This window comes from Phasianus colchicus, chromosome 2, assembly GCF_987193195.1.
Source record: "Phasianus colchicus chromosome 2, bPhaCol1.hap1.1, whole genome shotgun sequence".
Lineage (NCBI taxonomy): Eukaryota > Metazoa > Chordata > Aves > Galliformes > Phasianidae > Phasianus > Phasianus colchicus.
In genome coordinates this window covers 75,023,464-75,044,916 of record NC_143437.1, presented here as the reverse complement: position 1 = coordinate 75,044,916, position 21,453 = coordinate 75,023,464, and the positions used below count along the sequence as shown (strand labels likewise).

Sequence of the window (21,453 nt, the reverse complement as noted above, 5' to 3'; positions counted from 1 at the left end):
ATTGCTGCTGTTCCAATGTTTTCCTCATTGAAGGGAAGTCTGTTTTCAGAAAGCAAGATGTATACGGTGTCTGTGCAGATGGTGCTCTTCTGGCCAGCCCCCAGCTCTCAGCCTGCCCAGCCAGACCTGCTCCCTGTGCACTTTCAAAAGAAAAGCCAGGCAGGTAATAATAGCAAATAAAAAGCCTATTCTGCAGAGCACTGGCTCTTTCTCAAGGAAAGTAGAGTACCACTACAGCATGAATGACTCAATCATCTACTCAAGAGCTATTACTTGCAGCGATGAAGCAATGTTAATTGGATAATGGCCTGCTGCCAGCTAATATTGGCATGACCTACAATACCCTTGGCTGACAGCCGTGTCTGCCTCTCTATCACACCTTTTTTTGTAATCTGGATGGGAAGTGGAAACCATTAAAAATGCCTCATAAGTGCCATTTAACTTCTTATCATGAATTAAAAGCTTAATTAAGTGCCTTGTTAAAGGAAGGAAGACCAGCTTTTGTGATTAAATAAAACAAAACAACAGTTAGGGGTATGGATTAAATGAGTAACTTTACGGCTTTAAACTTGAGTCCTGGAAAATATTAATTTTTGGATGCATTAACAGCAGCTGGTAGATGAAAACAGCAAAACTGCTATAAAATACCCAGGGTGAAAAGCACATGAGATTGTAGTTGTTTACCAAAACTGCAAATGAAGAGGAAAGTGTAGAAGTTAAGAGCTATTGGGGTCCTTTTTTATGAGCTGGAGCTGACACGCTTCAGCCCTCAGTCTCAGCTCTGAGTCCTGTCACTTCACATGTCACAACCACATTTGAGCACTTGCTATTTCGTGGCTGTTTTTCCAAGCACTTATCTAGACACTGAAATATGCTGCTTTAAAAAGAGGTGTAGCATGAAATCGAATTACTGGTGTCGGCTTGAAAGGGTTTATGGAAACTCTTCAATCAGTGCAAAATTAGCTCCATACTGACTCAGTTTAAATAAGTTGATTAGGAAAAGGTTTGAACTAAGGCACATTAAGTCATACTTGAAGTGACATGAAACGTCCAAAACAAGGTTTTACACTCGTTTGAAATCCAGTAAGCTCAACTAGTCTGCACACACAATGTCTCACTACTGAAATGATGAGCATATCATAAAGTCTGCACTTACTGTAATTGGAAATAAACAAGAAATAATGTACAAAACATCTGTTCCCTGTTTAGCTAGACAACAGTTAACAAGGACTGAATTACCAAAAAAGACCCCAATATGCTATAAAGTAAAAAAGAAACCCTCTGCAATCCAGTCTTCAGAGGCAGATTTACTGCTCTGAATAATGAAAAAGAAGTTCTTTTGTTTTCATGTTAAGCTTCCTCATGCCAACATAACATGACTGCAAAAGCTTTATATATAAAGCCTTATTCAGTTCCAACATCAAGCCTTTGATAAATACTAATAATGCTCATTCTCCATAATTGTGTACTTTAGCAGTTTTCAGATCACAACAGAATTTAAAACACAGTTCTTGCATGACTGACTTAAAAATATCTTAGATAATTTAAGAGTGATTGTCACCTTTGGGAAAGTTTTGAACTGTGAAGACTGTACTTAAAAACAATTTGTGATCTCTGTTTTACTATTACAACTATATGCCAATGAAAGTTGTTTCTAAGCTTGACACTAACTTTGACTTTTGTCTGAAATTTTTCCACTGCTATCATAACTCCCTATGTGAGAAATTAAGTCAATTTTCACATATAACTTTAGAAATAATTCATGGGTTTCCGGAGCTCTGCAGACCATGAACTAAAAACAATAGCAATGGGAAGAGCCATTAGCTTGTGAATTGAAAAAGACGCTGCTAACTTCTTTTAATGCAATATATACAAGATGGTTCTTTACTCCACATTATCAGCTTCCAAAAAAAACCTGGTGCTGCAGCTCCTTTCGCAAGCAGCTCTGACACGCTTCCTTGTTGGAGACACTTCACATATCTAAGCACAGGAACCTACTGTGGTATACATCCTGAAGAGCAGCAGCAGAAGCAGAGGAGTGCACCTTAACCAAGCAATTATCAAGAAGCAATGATCTGCATCAGGCAGCTTTCTTTAGCCTCAGTGACTAACATCTGTGAGGAAATTATTTAACTGACCACCTCACACACAACTACTCAAATACATTAGTCACTGAGCAAATTAGACTCCATGGAGCTACTAGCGATGCACGGGCATGTGGAAGATGTATGTACAATTAGGAATTAGTAACTGTGCATATCTGTTTTGATAGGCCAAGGATGTTCCTTTCTGCTAGAAAAAAGGTAAAGACTCTTCAAGTGACTATGGCATGTGCTGAGGTGGAGCACAATTTCAGAGTAAGGAAAAAACCTTATGACCTGGTTTGACTGCTTCTGCAAAAGCATGGACTTTACTGGAGCTGTAGCAGCAAACAGCGAAAACTTAACTCAGTAAGGTTTTTTGATCTTGAGATACATACTAAAATATAAAACCTCAATACTCCATTTATCATAAGGGGATTTATTTGAATAGAAATAATTTGTGGTTGCACAGGAAGAATGCTTTTTTTATATACCATCTAATATAAAACACATGTAAAGATAAATTTTTGTGTTTCAGATCTTTAGTGTCATATAAACCCAGGACTGTGCTATCAAGTCCCATCCCCTGGTATTGAAGGTAAGTAAAGCATGGTCCCTCTGTCACCCTACTCCTCGTGCTGATCAGTGGCTCAATACCTCATTGCTGCTGTGATTAAATATCTGCTAATTTCTAACCTAGTTTTACTAAAAGCCATAATAAACCAATCAACCATCACTACTGTCAACACAGTCTTTTAGTATTAAAGAGCAGCTTCCCCCTCTTAGTTGTTTCACCCCCTCTGCCTACATGGAACTGTAGGTCCTTGCAGCCATCACTCTGGCAGCATAAATTTGCTATAGCCTTTTCTCCTCCTCCTTATTTAAGCTGGGGTCCTTCTGAACACCTCAGTCACTCTCATATTCTTCAATTATTGTTCTCAATTTAAGAAATCATACATGGTATCCAAGAGGAGGTCTCACCAAGGCTTTGTAGAAGAGCACTGATGCTCTTGTCACACATGTCAGCCATAGGGCATCTACTGTAACCTCTGTGCTTCCACCATTTTGCTTTGCAGGGTAAAAGCTGTGCAACACTGCCTGAGACATGATTCTTCCACTGGAAATTATTAGTGGACAGTGTCGAATCATTGTGTGCATCCTAGCGTGTCCTCTGTGATATATGTGAACTCCTATGCAAAATGTCTGGGTTGAAATCTCTTCATGAGTAATACTCAGTGTCAGGACTTGTGAAGTCATGCCCAGTGACCTACTTCTTCCAGTGCTCTCCACCTTGCATCATAACAACATCGCAATACCACTGAGGTCTCCAGAGAGCTAAACCAGAGAGGGGAAAAATGGTGTGTGACACTTCAGGACCTGTCATCACCTAAAACGGTCTCATACTTCTTCATTGGTGTTAAGCAAATGATGTTGAAAACCCCTCTGCCTCATGCTCTGCCAGAAGAGCTCCTCCCGGAGCAACTGCCTTCCTGAGCAATGGAGATGTCACCACCGCAGTGTGACCTGCACAGGTGGGGACCCAGGGCAGGCAGGGGGTGACCGCAACCCTTGCACGTCCCTGCTGGCAAAGCCATCAGCATGCCCTATGGTATCTGCAGTATTGCAGTCATAGAGCTGTGAGGAAATTACAGTGGGGGTGGAAGCCAGCCAGTGAGATTTTGTGGTAAAATAAAGTAAACTTTCCAGTGAGGTATGTATTTCCTACGTCCCTTGGCTTCCTGCTGTGTGAGCCATGCTGCATGAGAAAAACCCTGCATTTTGACAGAATGTGTTGGTGCTTTCTTGGCAGAAAAAGCATGGCCTGAAACAGTTAAATCGCAAAGCAGTTGTGAAGACAAGAGAAAGGAAGCAAGGCTGAATGGGACACAGGAAAGGGGAAAGACAAGAACAAGGATATGAACTGCTGGAGAGGGGTGGGTAGCGATGAGACTCCAAACAATGTGACAGTTCAAATGACTTTTCAACAATAACCTGCTGTCTAACAGCCAAGTGACCCCTTTCAAATTTCCTGTCTGGAAGAGCTGAAGAATATTTGGGTACTGATAATGTGCTGAATGAAGTGATAAATGCTGAAGCGTTTTAAAGCTTTGCTGCTGTAAATGTGAGGAGTGCTGGCAGGTTTTGCTCTCCCCTAGTGAAGAAGGCTGTGAGAACATATTCATCCTCCAGCTCCCAGCAATCCTCAACCCATTCCAACCCCAAAACCACAGCAGCAGCAACAAATACCATACCTCTTCTGGCAGGCTGACAACCAGGTCATTTTCCGTCTGCCCCACCAAGGCCTGCAAGAAGTACTCGCTGCAGGCGGCCAGCACAGCCCGGTGGGCGCGGAACTCCTTCCCCTCCACGATGAGTGTCACGTCGCAGAGAATGTCCTGCTTGCGCTGGTCATTTAAGCAGAGGAGAATATTGGTACAGTGCACTGTTGACTCATACACATACATGGGGGAGTCAGTCTTCTCATCCACAGACATGCCGTTCACACCCTGGAGCGCAGGAGAGGAAGAACAAAACACAGACAGGTAGTGAGAAGCAACGCTCGATTTAGTAGATGAAGAAATATTACATGGGAAAGTTTAGAAGATTTTAGCAAAAATAGCGAGAATGACTACTGGGTCTTCTAATAGTGAAAAAAGGGGGGTTTGTCCTTGCTTCTGTTATTTTGACACTGAGGGAAAAAACCCTCAAAACCCCAGCCTTCTCTCAAGCAGACTGAGAGTGCCATGTGGTTCCACTGAAGACCCCCACTCAAGCGAAAGGCAAGGTGGGCTGTATCTGATGGAGCCAGCCTCCAGCTGGAGTGACTTCATTTCTCACTCAGAAGCAGAGATATTCTAAGCCTTAAGGGGGAGGGAAAGATGTTTGGTTGCTTTAGAAGAAATCCATTTCCAGGTTTTCACACATTCACTTGTGGTTTAATGTCATTTACAGAAAAGTGCACTTTCTGAATTCCAGGACCACAGACACAGGAAAATCCCCTGAGCTCTGTGGAGCTCCAACTATGGGTGGCTGGGCAGCACGTGGGTGCTGGGGCCGTTCCCTCCTGCTGAGATGTCTCCCCGTGCTGACAGCAGCCCGACGTCTGTAGGACGTACAACATGCACTACCAGCCTCTGAGTTAGGAAGTTCCCTGCCTGTTGCTCTGTCGTTTCTGACGCATGTCGCACTGTCAGCACCTCTCAGCACAGCCATCGGGTTGTGGTGGTGTTGGGGGGGTCAGGTTCCCTCAACCCCCAGCACCGCGTGAACCCCGTCAACACTTGGACACGTTGAAGTCATTTTGCTCCTACCCAAAACTTCCTACTGAGCATCAGACTGAATGCTGTCTGCGTTACTTTCCTGCTTCAGCTTTTCTGACTAAGCAAGTGGAAACCCCGTGCTGTGTTGAAGCACACTTCGCACCTGAAAACAAACTGAACATTTGTTTGAAGGTTTACATGGGAAAAAGGATTATTTGTATGTATCAGTCTACCTGCTGCCAAAAGGAAAGCAATGCAAACATGCAAACTTCAATTATTTTAAGGAATTGTTCTCCTTGTCACAAACAACAACTGCCTTCCAAGCAGCACGACTCAGAGCTGTGGGTGACATAACAGTGTTCTGGTGTAACACTGCTGTAACACAAATACTTGACTACTGTGCAAAGTGGAAGCAAAATCCCTCCTCCACTACTTTTTTTGAAGAGGATCTTTGCAGCATTTTCCTTTCTTAGTATGATAGACAGGTACATTGGCAGGCAGAAAATATCTTAAACTACTTCTCTTGCATTCAAACCAGGATACTATTTTCCTAAGGTGTCATTCAGAAGATAGTGATAATCCAGACAAGAATGGGTTTAACAGGACCTGCGTCCTGCTTGTAAATATATCCTGAACTTCTCAATGATAACTCCATCTTCCCACTTCTATAGTATTTATAAGCCACTGGCTACGATGCCTCTTTCAAAAGAGTTATTTTTGCCAACATTATGGAACTCTCATATTATTGCAGTTCTTGGTGGAATGCTTACAGCATCTCTCTAATGGAGATTTACAACATGCTGACTCAAGCTACGTTTCTGGGTACGCTGAAATGCCTACATTAACAGAAAAACAAACAATGCGACATCCACCTTCCTTTCACTGACTTCACACCCAGAGATGAGATGCAAAGCTGCTCATCTACCTGCACACAGCTGCGGGAGGGAGACATCTTGTTGTTTCATGCTACACGTTGGATTTCTTAGCCAGAGGAAAATCCATTCTTTTTTTTACATCATACAGTGACACTAACGAGAAGAACTGACAAGCAATCATTTTATTAGCACTACGGTAAAGCACAGAGAAAATGATACTTGGCTCATCCCACTCACAGCTTTCTGTGTAACTGAACTCTGATGCTAACGATAGTGCCACAGTGATGTTCTAAGTGGTCACTCTTGCGTGCTATGAAATGCAAGAGATTACAAGAACAATCTAGTGGGAAAACCTGAGAGTTGCAAATGACAATGCAATGGGGAAAGCTTTACATTTTCTTTTTTCCAGGCATGTCTTCTGCCTGTAAGTATCAGATGGTAACGAAACATACAAGAAACCTGAAACCTGGCAGGTAATTAACACAACACCAATTACATTTTCAGTGCCTTTATTTTTTTTAAAAACAAAAATCACTGTTTGCTTGAAATTGCTTTTTTTACAGTAATACTGCAATTTGTGTGAATCAAACCCTAAATTACTTGGTTACTAATTAGTAATTTCCTACTTTTTAACTACAGCTCTCATCAGGTGCTTTTTTTTTTTTTTTTAGATTAGTAGCATACCCTGTGAGGTGATGACAGTACCACAGTGAATTTCCCCACTGCCATGTGTGTCTGCTAGCAAACCCGACTGATGTGCTGCTGCAATGCTGAGGCCATACTGGGGTAAGCTGGGGCAGGGCTATGGTTCAGGACCACCAATTTAACAGCTCTTAATCTTTCAATGGAAGTGATTTCCATTCTTTTCCTTTCCATGGGCTGCCGCTGACCCACAGGCACAAGGTGTTTCCTATCCAAGAGGGCTTTATCCGACAAGGAGCAAGATTTTAAAGCCTGTCTCTGAGGTACACTGCTCATCTTCACAGAGAAAGGGGTCAGTGAAAAGGGAGAAGGCCAGTGTAAGGTTTTGGAATATAGAAGCGTGTAAATTGTTAATCATTTTATTTTCTCAGGAAGAGAAAAGCAAAGACTTGGGCTCTGAACAAGCAAGCAGGGCTGGAACCCTTTCATACAGCATTAATTCAAAATGTGTAATTTTTTTTTGCTGAATTTGATATTATGCTGAGTTTGCAGAGCATTTTTCATGGAAATCATTGTTATGCACTTGGTATTTCTTCAAACTGAACAGAGAATGACTTAGCAAGCCTTTCTCCAGCCTGAAAGAACACGCTGTGCATTTGTTTGCATATAGGTCACCGTCTTGCCAGAAAAAGCCTCTTTGAAACAAAAGTTTCCAGCAAATGGCAAGAGCTACTGTGGGCAAGGAAAGCACCATTGAAACCTCGCAAAAAAAAAAAAAAAAAGAAAAGAAAAGAAAAAGAAAAAGAAAAAAAAAGCTGCTAGTAAAGGCCAGCAACTACAGTGAAGCAAAGTTGAACCTGCCTGCCCGGCACTTCCACAGCCCTTGATGGGAGATACCACTGAATCCAGTGGCAGGGACAGCCAGGAGCTGAAAAACTCTCGAGGGGCCTAAAAAGTCACTCATGGAACATCTGAATCACTTGGGTTTGCAGCATGCTGTCTATATGAGCTGGCACTTGCCCCAAGCTCTCCAGGAACTTCTGAGTTGCTAGCAAAAATACATGGCCTACCATGAAACCCAGCTCCAGTCTCACAAGAGTAGAGGGTAGGAAAGGCTCTGTCTGTTTTTAAAGGAAAATGTTAGAGAAGAGAGAATATTATCATGACAGAGCAGAAAGTCCTGGCAACAGAACGGGGTTAATTAGATGGGAAAGTAAATCTAGATCATGGCAAAGGTGCAGAATGCTTAACCAAGCAAATTATCATCGTGACAAAGCAGCATGGCTTCTGTACAGAGAAGTCATGTCTCTGATCTGCTCTATTAGAATTCCTGAAGTGTGTCAAATTAGCAGCAAGGAACACGGGTATATGTAATTAGTGTTGACTTTCAGAAATCCTTTGATAAAGCCTTTACAAAAGGCTGCTAGAGAAGCTTGATTGTCATAAGGTAAGAAGCTGCATCAGACTGGAAATCGCTTAGGTTAAACTGTATTAACAGAGAAGGAATACACAGGCAATTTTCAGCAGGTTAATAGTAAAATATCTCCAGAAATGAAACAGCGTTAGCTGTTAATATCTGTCTATGGACATACCACCCACAACACGCTTGAATTCATCTGGTATCCAAAGTTTGTCCTCTCCATCCTTGGAGGTTTTGGACCTTCTCTGAGCTAGATGCTGCACTAGAAACCTCTTGAGATCCTTTCCAACAAGAATTTTCTGATGATCCTACACTGATGAGTGATCATGACAGTGAAATTGAAATGGATAAAATTAATTTAAATGTCAAAGGCAATAAGGATTTTCAGAAAATTCAGAAAGGCAATACAAAAAAAAAAAAAAAAAAAAAAAAATTAGATACTACAAAAGTGTTGCCACTAAACACACACAAGTGGCAATGAGAGGAAAAAATGGATTTTCATAGAGTGGTTGAGGTTGGAAGGGATCTCTGGAGATCATCTAGCCCAATGCCTTGCTTAAAGCAGGATGACCTAGATCAGGTTGCTCAGGATCGTGTCCATCAGTGTCTGAAATATCAACAAGGAGGGACAACCCACCACATCCCTTGCCAGCCTGTTGCAGTGTTCGACTACCCTCACTGTAAAACAAGGTACTATTTGATCTGTAATCCGAATTCCCATTTGGAGTCTTTCAGGAAAAAGACTGAAGACACACCGTCTAGAACTTTAAGGCTATCCAAGAAAGGAAGATGCAAAGGCTGAGTTAAGAAAGAGAAACATTTTAATACAGAGATGATGTATTTTCTAGTCATTTCTGGTGTAATGTAGTGTGGTGCCTGCATCCAGTTTCACATGCTTAAACAAGGAGAATAGAAATGCTCAGGAGGACAATGATAAGTATGATTGTTAAAGGAGAAAAAGCCATTCTCAAGACCAAATGTATGATCAATTTGATAAACACTATACAAAAAATAGAAAATAAAAGATAAAAGGTCATAGCAGGATTGCTATGTTTTTCTTCTGAGGTTGCAAATATGAGAGCACATCATCCACGTAAAAGGTGACATTATGCAGGGCAGAAGTTTATGTGGAATGAAAATTCACACTCCAAAGCACTGGCCAAAAGCACACTGTCTGGGCAGGGACCATGCCTGCCAACCACCGTCGTAGACAGTGATTATTTGGTGGATGTGAATGGAGGTGAAATCCCAAACCAAGCATCTCCAGACATGTCTTCTAAAGTGCTCACTCTCTGTCTCCAGCCCCAGGAGATGGCTGTGGGCACCAAAGCTGCAAGCTTGAGGGCAAGCAGTAAGGAGCACCTGTCCACAGGCTAGGTGGGGTGTGTGTCCCTGACACCAAGGACACCCGCACTGTTTTTAAGAGGCAAGTAGGAGGAAAATAACTTTCCACGGCTCCCTTCCTCATCTAGTATTTTTTCTACAAAAAGATACAATCAAGTGTGCAATCAACACCTTGGTTTTAAAGAAATTTATCAATAACTGAAACTTCAGAGCTCCTAAAATGACCATCCTTATAATTGGTTATTATGATCTCTCAATTATAGATATAACAACAAAGTATATGATTATATTGTCACTGCTTTCCTTTAAAAAGAAACTATTGAAAGGCCTAATGATTAATTCACCATTTTTGAGAGCTCACTGTAATGACAGAAGACTACATACAAAGGTCTCCTCAGTGAGCCCATTATTCAATTAATACATGCTGAATACCAAGCAGTCATAGTCATATGAAACTCCTAAGAACTGTGTGAATTTTTAACCAATTAATTATCAATTACAACATCATAAAACACCAGCACAAAAATAGAAATAATGAAATTTAATTATACATTATTCTTCTTAGTTGCTGCAAATACTATACAAGACTGATTTTGATTAATAATTCATACAGCAATAAAGTATCAGGAAAGATAATTATACTGTGCCACAATTCTCACACTGATTTCTGTAATTACAGATTACAACAGCGTTAGCAATTTAAAAAGGTTAGGGAGCAGTAGTAATTTGCTATGTCATCCTCAGCAGTATTAATGCCTTCTTCTCTCTGCACCCCAGATAATTGAAAATAGACTAGCAAGCCGCCAGGCGACATGGGCTTGCCTACTGCCAAGGCTACAGTGGGTGCCAGGGCCATTTGCAAGAATATCTTCAAAAATAAGCTTTCCACACTGTTCAAGTAACATCAGGTACAAAGTAGAAGATACACAGCCAAGTGGAAAAGACATTACACAGCATTTTTGGCTGGTGGCAGCTGGTATGCACTACTGCTGCGGTGATGGCTGGTGCTTCTGACCTTACCATCTCAAAGCAAATCTTCATCTGACCACAGCTGGAAATGGGAACAGATAAGGAAAACTCAAGCAGCTGCTGGGGGCCCAAGAAGCATTTGGTAATGCTGGCCTCCAAATCAAATCAAGTGCTCACAGCTCAGGGACAACCCTCCAAACATTTTGGTTACTTGCAGTGGTTTTGCTATCAGAAGACTGCACACAAGTAAAAGTCTACTACAGCTTCAGTTGTGCCATGGATCTTTTTTTTATTTTTTTTTTTTTTAAATAGGTGTCAGGATACCCATAGTCTTCTGTAAAGAATGTTTATTAAACCCCCAGATGTCTACTCTGCAGAAACTGTGCTTCACGTTGTTCAGAGACCAGCAGGGATTCCTAGAGGAGGCAATCTTGAAGAGTCCAAGTACATTTATGTTCTACACACAGATAAAATCTGTTTCTTGACTTCAAAGAGTTGTGTTGTCATTGTTTTTTTAGAGAGTAATCCAGCAGAATGCTGTAATGATAGCTCACAGTCTTTAGGGACTGACGTTAACATTCAATTAAAGTTTATACATGGTACATGCATAGATATACAAGCGTTCTCTACAGGCCTACACAGCAAAGTACACATGTATTTTTGACTCAGGAAAAATAATTATGCTACTAATTGTCCTAAGCTCAGTAAGTTCGCCTTAGTTCAGCATGTATTTTTAATGTTCTTGTGATATAAATGGTGATGTCTTCAAGAAAGAAGTAGACAGGGTAGGGGAAGATAGACACCTCTGTCCTTATTTTTCAGTCACACTCAACAAACATATATGCATGTGGAAAGTGAGGAACACAGGAAAACTCCTCCCTGACAAAGTCTCTTCTCACGGCTTCTACATGGCCCTTACAGTAGCTGGCTATGGTGAAATGGGACTGGAACCAAATCTGTTACTCAAAATAGCTTACTCAAAGCAGAATGGGAAATGCCCAACCTTGAAACAGTGCCAGGAAACCACGAAGCAAAACAAACAACATATTATGTTTTTCTGAAGTGGTCAAAGGCTTCAGGACCTTGGGGAAAGAACACAACGTTTTGGGTTTCTCTTGGTTAATCTGGATTGCCAGATTAAAGAATCAGAGATTAAAAATTGAATCAGTGATTTTTTTTTGTTTGTTTGTTTTATATATATCTCACCATACTTTAGGATAGTAAAGAACATGTTTCTCTTTTGAAACCTCTTTTGCTACTATGACTGCAAAAATGAAGGCTAGGCTGAGCTAAAACAACTATTGCTTCTATTTTATTCTTTTTGTAGCCTTTTTGTGTGAAATATTATGACAGCAAGTTATCTGGGTTCAAAACTATTCATTTTTCTTATGTGTTATTCTCAAGGAAGCATACCCTTTCAAAACTTCAGGACATTTCGATGCTGAAGCTTTGTTTTTGGCTGCTATCAGTACTTACAGTTGAATGAGTATCTAAAATGAGCACTGTTTTTTTTTTTGTGAAATTCCTCTGGAGGAGAAAACTTTTCTCTCAGAATTACATTTCCTGGTTAATTTTATCCTCACTTTTCAAGCTTCATAAATTACTGGCTTTTTTTGTGTTTTGTTTATTCTGTGTTTTTTTTTCCCTCAGAACTGGCTAAAGAGGCTTAATCTGAGGCTGTGACCAAAATCACTGCTAACATTTTCAACTATTCAAACTGTAGAGGTTGCACACATGATAAAAGACCATTTTTTTCCTGTTTTACTACATAGCTGTTCTGAAAAAAAAAAAAAAAAAATTGGATCTTGATTTTTTTTTTTCCTCCATAAAATGCAAACTTTTCATCTTTGCTATAACTTAGCAGGCATTTAAAATATCGTTCATACTTCTGTGGGACACAAACCAGAGTGTCTTTTGGAACAGGCCTGCTCTGATTAACATGCAAAGAGCAAGACCACATGCAGTAGGTCACAGGGTTAAATTTGGGACAGAATTTCTTAGGGAATAAATTCACAGCTTCTATTCTTGGAAAAGAATACAGGTGCTGCGTTCTCCATGGTATCTGAGTCAATATCTGCTTGTGCTGAGTTTTTGACAACTGAATGGATGACAGCAATAATGTTTTTCTTTGATGGCATATGTACTGAAGGAAAATAATTTCCTTATCCTTAAATTACAGGTTTTTATTATTCTAAAAATAAAAACAGAAGATCTACTGACTACTGTAGTAAGATGCACTGATTCATGTCCTCGGAACCCTGGAAAGCCTACAAACATACACAAGTAACCTTGTTCAGATGTTTTTATAACCATGGAATGATCAGAAGTTCAGTGAAATGACTGTCTAGCAGGGCTACATGAAGAGATTTTGAGGGCATTTTTGATTCTTCAAGAATCTGAGCATTGCCATTTTGTTACTGGAAGCTTTTAAGTGAGAGCTGCAAGTATTCCCATCATCTTCACAGTCTGGCACATGCCTAGATTCCTGTTTAAATTCCTTTTATCCATAGTCCAATCCTTACTCTGGAACTGAACTGCCTTTCCTGTTGCCGACAATAAATCATCTGCCAATGAAAGGCACATGGAAACCATCATTTATACTGCCAACACCTAACAAGCTACAGCCAGGCTAAGCAGAGAGGATGTGGGATGCAAATGGGCATTTTGACTGAACACACCAGCAGGCTGAGGAAACCTGTGGGGAAAGATTTGATGCATTGGAGTTCTGGTTCTGAGGGTGTCTACAGTCTGCACCTGCTATCTGGGAGAGGACTGTGAAAACAGCAGAAGATGAAGAGAAGTTTTTCTTCTGTAAGATTCATAGGAGCTTACAAAAGCGTCTCTGCCATGGTTAAGATCAAGGGATTAAAGTTGCAAATACCACTATAAGGAAAAATAGGATTTTATCTTCATTTGAGGATACTAAGATTATCTATCAAGCTTTTCAATGCAGCTTTTTTAAGTTTATTTGGTTTCTCTGCCCCCACAAAACTACAATGTACTCAACATACTTAAAGCTGCAAAAGCCATCAAATCAAATAGGAGATTAACATACAAAACCCAAATCTAAGCTACATGTTATCCCAGGGAAGCAGAGTGGCTTGATTATTTTTATTTGAATTGGCACGCTCTACCATGGGAGCTTTAATCTCAGGGCATTCCTTCACTGGGTCACAAATCCAAAAGGCAGAAATGATCACCTCATCTGGTCTTAAAAGCTGCCTTTATCATGGAGACTTGGTGTGTTTAGAAGCTCTCTTTTCAACTGTTACTGGATTAGCCTCCAAATTCTCCCTTGACAGACCCTGAGATAGATGTTCTGCTATTTTATCCAGGGCTGACATCAAGCTAAAGCAGCCTACAGTTCCCTGGGACATCCCTTTCTTTTTTTCTTCTTCTTCTTCTTTTTTTTTTTTTAAATATTGGAAATATAGTTGGCAGCCTTCCAATTTTCTGGAATTTCCTGTTTCCCAAGATTTATTATAAATTAACAGGCACTTACCAGAGCTTTTCAGCTATATCCTTTAAGACTCCTGGATGTAAAAATTACTAGGATTTGCTGTTGTCAGAATGTTGAATTTCAACCACTGCTGCCTGTTTCAGATCCTCCGTTTCTATAAGAAGCAAACTTTCTCTTCCGTCCCCTTCATCATACATATCAAATACATTATCTTCCATACAAAAACAATCTAAGGAAACATTCCTGCATTTCCTGCTTTCTCATTTTTTTAAATATTAGATTAATCAATGTTTTACCACTTCTTCTATTTCTTCATTTAACCTGAATGGATTTGTACTAGAATAACGATTTTTTGTAATTGATGACAGCGTAAAATCATAATTTTTGAGCAGTTGGTGGAAAATTCTTCAGTGATTCAGTGCATTCAATGCTTTTTATATTAAATACACTATTATGCCAATACAACAGGTTCTAACTTTGGAAAACATCTTTTTTGGTTCTGAGTACAGTGCCTACATACAGTTATAATCTACTGGCAGGTGTTGTGCTTTGCTTACAAAAGGTCATTGTCAGCAATGTGGGGCCTGATGATTCAAATTATTCAAGCCTGTAAATAATAGCATCTGACAAACTGCTTCCCTTCTCTCTCCGTTTTCCCTTTCTCTCATGCAACAAGTTACAAACACTTATTTTCCAGTTTATTCTTAAGCAAGCCATTCCCATTTCTCATACCTACCATGTAACACTAAGACCTTGCCTAATAAAAAGTCAAACTGTTTTGTACAGCTCTAATGACTTACATACACCAAAAGCACCATAAGGTTGGCTTAAATGGCTTATTTATAGTAAGTGTGCAGCCCACCTCCTTTTGCTCATTTATCTTTAAGTAGAACATACTATTGGTAGAGAAAAAGAAGCCACCAAAAGCAGACATCCCACACATTCTTGGAGACCCACAAAACCCAGAGCCATTCTCCATGCTCAACAACACGGTGACTGCAACCCATTCCTACCTTCTGCCTTTTCCCTCCTTTCCCAAGGGGACAGACTCTCCAGGACACCTAAATGCCCAGAGTGACACAGTGAGGGCCTTGTCCCTGCAGTGGCAATCTGTACAGGCACCCACTCACAGGATCATGGCAGCCTCGATCAGGGACGTGCTTCAGGCAGCTGTGACCTATAGAAGCTTTGACTGCCTGATGAAATGTATCCCACACCTACAGTCTGGACCGTCTTTATGAGATAACGGTTTTTGATATACAAACAAATGGTTCTTTTCTCAGAAGAAAAAGTCTGTATGCTTTTTCTGATGAGAACTGAGAAGCTATATTTCCTATGGATCTCAGAGACATGCAATTAAAGAATGTCAAATTTGCATGCATACAGAATCTAACTGAAGGGTCAGCAGGCCATGTTGCAACATTTCTTGCTTGACTTGACAACCCTAATATTCTTTTAACAGCTCCTGTGCATAATTCCCTTACCTTAAACTAAATGTGCCACTGTGCAACCCAACCCTACAGCTCATACAAGTCAGGAGAAGGATGGAAACCCTGAGGTTTCTGCTTCCCCACAGCTGCTGGCTGATTATCACAGCCAAGCAATTTGCTACATCACACCAAATAGAGTTGCAGTGAGCAGAGCATGGCTCTGAAGGCTCCCCTCGTTTATCAGAAACCAGATTTCAGAGGCAGCATTAGGCAGAAGCCACCGGTGGCATGGGGATTTCTTTTCAGAAGTTTTAAAACCTGGCCTGGCTGGTTGAAAGGATTTCCATGGGAGTAGCAACAGCAACAGCCACACCCACGGCTCCAAACCTCTCTCCAGCTGAGATTTCACATATTTGCTCCACAGGCACTGGGAGGTCCACATGCAGCAGGACTAAGCTGGCACATTCCAGCACTTACGTGGCAAGGTGCTGAGTACCTTTAACGAGATTTGAAAGAGCTCTGCAAGAAGCAGGATCAACCCATAAACGCATGAAGACAAGGAGATTACACTACAGATTGATAATTATACAGTATAAACAATCTGGGATAAAACTCTTTCGCTCCGCTGGAGACTGTCATGTTTACGTACAAAGTGAGGAATCTATAAAGCTTATTGATTAGTATTTCAAATGCAGCTAATCTAAAAGCATTACTTATTATTAGGTAAAATACACAATACAAATAGAAGCTAGGAAACAATCAATACTTCTGAGCGCCTGCAACACCCTACAGCAATACAGTGCTAAAAAGGGGAATAAGCTAGATGGCAAACTCTAGTGCCTGGCAGTGAGTTCCTCTCTCCACACACATCAAAGATGGAACAGTCTACAATGTAAAATCAAGCACTTTTTTTTTTTTTCTTGCTTCTTCCCCCTCAGCTTGTATGTACCCTAACTTTATCTAAGTTAAAGTTACTGTTAGGGCTGAAATAAAAAAAAAAAACCCAATCCACTAATTCTTCCATCTGAATCACTGTATTCTGCTTTTTGGACCTGCAGCATTAAACCCAATATTTCTAGATGAACTTGACCACATGGGTGATGTAGCTTCACAAAAAAAAGAGGTAATTTTTCACAAACAGACTACAGAAAGATTTTGCTACTAGCACAATTCAAGTGCTGTGGAAACAGTTAGTTAACTTGTAACTATCGAAGTCAAGGTCAGGTAGGTGTACCTACAGATTCATGTCATTAGTTGGAAGAATTTAAGTTCCAGAAAGACACTTCCCAGTTATATGCCCAAAGAAACACTATTATTTTTTTTAAACAAACTATTTGTTGTTTGATGAAATTTGGGACAGTCACTACTTTGTTATGAATGACACAATGCTCTTCCATCACGCATACTATGCTCCAGTATTGTGTATTAAAAGTAGACATGTATTTGCACGTGCATATACTTCTTTGTGCCTATATAGGTACGTGTGTGTACACATACACATGCATGCATCTACACAATGCACAACTAATTAATATATCTTAGGAAATGCGTATTGATGCCACTGCATGTTTCTGCTAAATATCATACTGTCTGGTATGAACACTCCAAACATACACAAACGAAATTTGGAAACACAGACAGTGATAGATCAAGGGAGAATGAAATTAAACTAAAAGATGGGAGATTTACGTTAGATAACTAGAAAGAAATTCTTCACAGTGACGGAGGTGAGGCACTGGCACAGCTGCCCAGAGAAGCTGTGGATGCCCCATCCCTGGAGTTGTTCAAGACAGGTTGGATGGGGCCCTGGGCAGCCTGAGCTGGTGGTGGGCAGCCCTGCCCATGGCACAGAGTGGAACTGAGTGGTCTTCAAAGTCCCTTCCAATCAAAGCCATTCTATGATTCTATGAAACTATCTCAACTAAAAGGGTCATTGGGCCAGATCAATCAATACAGCTACCCAGATTTGTATCGCTAGGAAACACTCCTTTGACTCAGTAAAATTATGTGGACAGTATTTTCTGTAGCAGATATTCTGTTTATTTGTCAACATATACACACAGGTCCAATCCTCTCCTCTGCGTGTGGCAAGAATTTTTTCAAAAGGAGCATAAGAAAGAGGAAGAATTTGTGCAAATGTTTTCAGTAATAATAAAGAAGATATGTACAAAAAAGCTCCAAAACAGGACTTGTTTAGAGCCAATGCTTAAAAAGTTGAAGGAATGGGGAAGAGTAAGGATGCTAAAAACCTGTTAGTATGGATGAGTGGAGGGGTCTGAGATAGAAGAAAGGAAAAGAAGCAAGCTTGCCTCAAAAGAGGGAAGGCTGAGGGTTAACAGGAGGAAATGTGGAGAAGATCTGTCTGGAGATGCTTCATGGGAGAAGGGAGAAGTGAGAGGGAGGCTGGTGAGGTCAGGAGCCTCCAGGGGGGAAGAGGTAAGAACAGAGAATGGTTCATGGGAAAGGGCAGCTAGTTTACAGTGTTCTCACTATGCAAAAAGCAACTCAAGAGGCCAGACATAAAGACAATGCATACTACTGTGAGTATGTACAGATGCTTGGAGGAAGAAGAAAGGAGTGGGCAGGCAGGAGAAAGGCTGTGCTGCCCAGAGCAGGGTGAATGGCTGCCAAAGAGTTCAAAAGAGAAGTGGGAATGGAAGTGAGATGGAAAAAAAATGTTGCTGGAAATCGTCCTGTCCACCAAAGGGATATGAGACAAGGCTTTTTCAAAGGAGAGGAGGAGAAATCACAGGCTCTCGGAGGAGAGTAGAGAAAAGTGTCAGAGAAAGGACAAGAGGGGAGAAGCAATTTACTAGTGAGAGACAATAGAGTGGGTGATGACATGATGCCGAGATGGTAATCCACCTGATTGAAGAATAAGGCACAAGAGATGCCAAGTAAAAGGCAGGGAGCAGAGAGGCTATGGAGGTGGCAATAAGAGCCTCAGCTGAAGATAAAGCTGCCAGTGGAGCAGCCTGAATGCATGGGGAAAGAATCAAAGAATGGCTTAGATTGGAAGGGATCTTAAACATCATCTATGTCAGAGATGGGTGATGTTACAGCAGGGAATGAACACACATCCAGCGATCTCCAGGTGGTCCTGGAGGAGAAACAGAATAAGGAAGAGGGGAAAAAAAGAGCCAGCTCACAATAGGTGTCCATGGACAAAAAGGAAGCTTTCAGCAGACCTGTGTGGCTGTGTGTGATTGATGTCAGCCTCTTAATGCAAAACAGAGGCACAGCACTGCATATGTCTCTCTAAAGAAAGCAATGTGGACAGCAGCTCCTGCAAGTTACAGAAAGAAAGAAGGGATGTCCTGGGTATGGCGAGGAAGCACTTGGAACTCAGTATCCTGGCTTGAGCAGCTAGCACAAAGGCACTTGCAAAGCACCATCTTTGTACAGCCCATCAGTGGGGGGATGGTTGTAAATGAAGACCTAAGAGCTTTCTTAAACGAGTTTAAGCTCGACATCCCTTTGGAATAAGAAGGTTCAGCTCCTCAGGAAAGCAACTCCCGAATAATGTAAAAACTATATTATTAGTGGCAGAGAGGTTGATTTCCAAATTAAGAAACAAAACACAGTATTCTGACTGCATGGTGCATATTTCTGAAGGTTTTACTTTCTAATAGCAAGTAATTCATCTTTTGTTAAAGTCTGAAAAGTCTCTACTAGTTTTGAACTTGCAGACAGCTGGGAAATGCCTATTTAGGCTTGTTTGCACATCTCTGAGTAATTCCACTTGCTAAATGCTCTTCCAGAAGCTGCCAACAGCTTTTCTAACATTTTGCTAACTAGGGAGGGATATCACATCACATTATCATGTATCATGTGAAATAACAACAGGATGCTGGAGAAACAATGTGATAAAAAACAGGTAGTTTAGAAAGAAATTAAAGCCAATTGATTTGCACCAAAAAGGTCTGTAGTACATATACAGCACTTCAGAAACAAAGGGCACAGCCTCTAAACAACAACAAAAAAGAAGTGCAAATAGCATTTGCAGAATTTGTCAAAGTTGATTCCTTCTCTATGTGACGAATCAGATGAGACTGAAGCCCGGGACTCCTTACAAATGCGACTTGCTAGCACTCTGCTAACCCACCACAACCAGAGTGACAGCCACCTCTGCAGCATGGCAGACGTGATTCAAGCTGGCAGCCGCCTGCACGTGCCCACACTGCTTGGCAAGCTTTCTGCAATATTCATTCGCAGCAGCCCAGAGGGAGTTGAGGCTCACGGTGCACAGAACGCCCTGCAGTGCTCCTGCACAGGGCGGCAGATGCCCCGTGGATGACTGGAATAAGCAACCCGAGTGGGGGATGGTCAGAGGCTACCATACAGCTGCCAGGAGCATAGGCATCCTGGGCAGCACTTGGGCCACATAGGAGGCAGGCTGGAAGGGAATCAAAGAAATCACTTTCCATGTGTGTGTGAATGAAATTGCAGATAGCTGAAGTGGAGTTTGCAAGTATCAATGTTTGTTCTGAAAATGGGTGGGCAAAGGCAGGTTATTTTCAGTGTGAATGTCATATAATCATCAAGGTTGGAAAATACCTCTAAGATCACCCAGTCCAACCATCAAGCCATCATCAGTATGCTCTCTAAACCATGTCCCTCAGTGCCACAGCTACACCTCTCTTGAAAAACTCCAGGGATGGTGACTCCACCACCTCCCTGGGCAGCCTGGTCCAGTGCCTAGTGTTGCAGTTCCATAACTGCAACAACTCAGAGGAGGTTCCGACCACTTTCAATTGAATGTGTTGTGGTTTTTGTTTGGGGTGCTGTTAAGTAGTAGTCATCAGTACTGTTTAAGGGAAGGAAAAAAATGTCTTTGTATCGCCTTCCCTTCTCAGCAGGTGCGAGACGGAACACCCGCACACCAGAGTAGAGGCTGGCAAAGGCCTTGCTCAGGAACTTGTCAAGCAGCTGGGATGTGGGCATTGGGTGCCGAACACAGCCGCGCAGCTTGCTTACTGAATGTCTGCAGCAGCAGCTTCCTGTGACTGAGGGATTTCCTTGAACTTCCTTCACAAATGCATTGCACCCAAAGTGTAAAAGAAACCATTTTTCTTGCTGTGATTGCCCACTCAAACTTTTCAAGAAGGTTGTATTTATTTACCATTGGCACTGAGTTGGCAACGAGCTTGTTGTTGGAAGACTACAAGCATACTGGAGCATTTATGTGATCCATAAGCACTTCACTCTCAGATGGGGAACATTAGAGGTATGGCACTACCACTCTGGGGCAGAGTGGCTGGAAGACTGTGGAAGAAATGGACCTGGGGGTGTTGGTCGATGCTCAGCTGAACATGAGCCAGCAGTGTGCCCAGGTGGCCAAGAAGGCCAATGGCATCCTGGCTTGTATTGGAAACGTTGCAGCCAGCAGGAGCAGTGAAGTGATTGTCCCTCTGTACTCAGCCCCGGTGAGGTCGCACCTTGAGTACTGTGTTGAGTTTGGGGCCTCTCACTACAAGACAGACATGGAGGCCCTGGAGCATGTTCAGAGAATGGCAACTGTCATGGTTTTATGATTTTTGTTATCAATATTCCACATCATAACATCATGGAAAGCACTGGGAGTTAAAGAGTTAATGCTCCAGTTCTGTAGACTGCCAATTTTCCGGGTACTTGGCTCTCAGAAGAGAAGAAGAACTACATACCCCAGAGAACTTTGCGCTTCCATTTTCAATTCAGAGGGAAAGATAAAATTGCTCACAAGTCACGAGATTGCCCCATTTCACCACTTGTCTTGGCAGTGCATGCTCCCTAGCCATCTCACCTTCAGCTTTATAATAAAGCCTTCAGTTTTGGACACAATCTCATTTTATTTATTAGCCTCAATTATAACTACATTGTATTATATTATCTTGCACTCCAATATCGTATTTAGTGAATAACATTTTTCCTCAGATCATTGCTACTGTTCTATTCTGAGGCACATCTCCCATCACCCTACCCTGCCCCCTTTT

General features: G+C 41.4%; 1 protein-coding gene across 11 annotated transcripts in view; it reads right to left on the bottom strand.

Moving 5' to 3' along the window:
- BACH2 (BACH transcriptional regulator 2) overlaps positions 1–21,453 on the bottom strand; it is a 181,449-nt gene that overhangs the window by 42,375 nt on the left and 117,621 nt on the right. For all 11 annotated transcript variants that reach the window (XM_090136000.1, XM_031611258.2, XM_031611260.2 and 8 more), the window contains one exon: positions 4,334–4,588. In XM_090136000.1, the coding sequence (XP_089992126.1) occupies positions 4,334–4,576 (243 nt within the window). In that variant the 5' untranslated portion in view covers positions 4,577–4,588. The remainder of the gene's footprint in view (positions 1–4,333; positions 4,589–21,453) is intronic.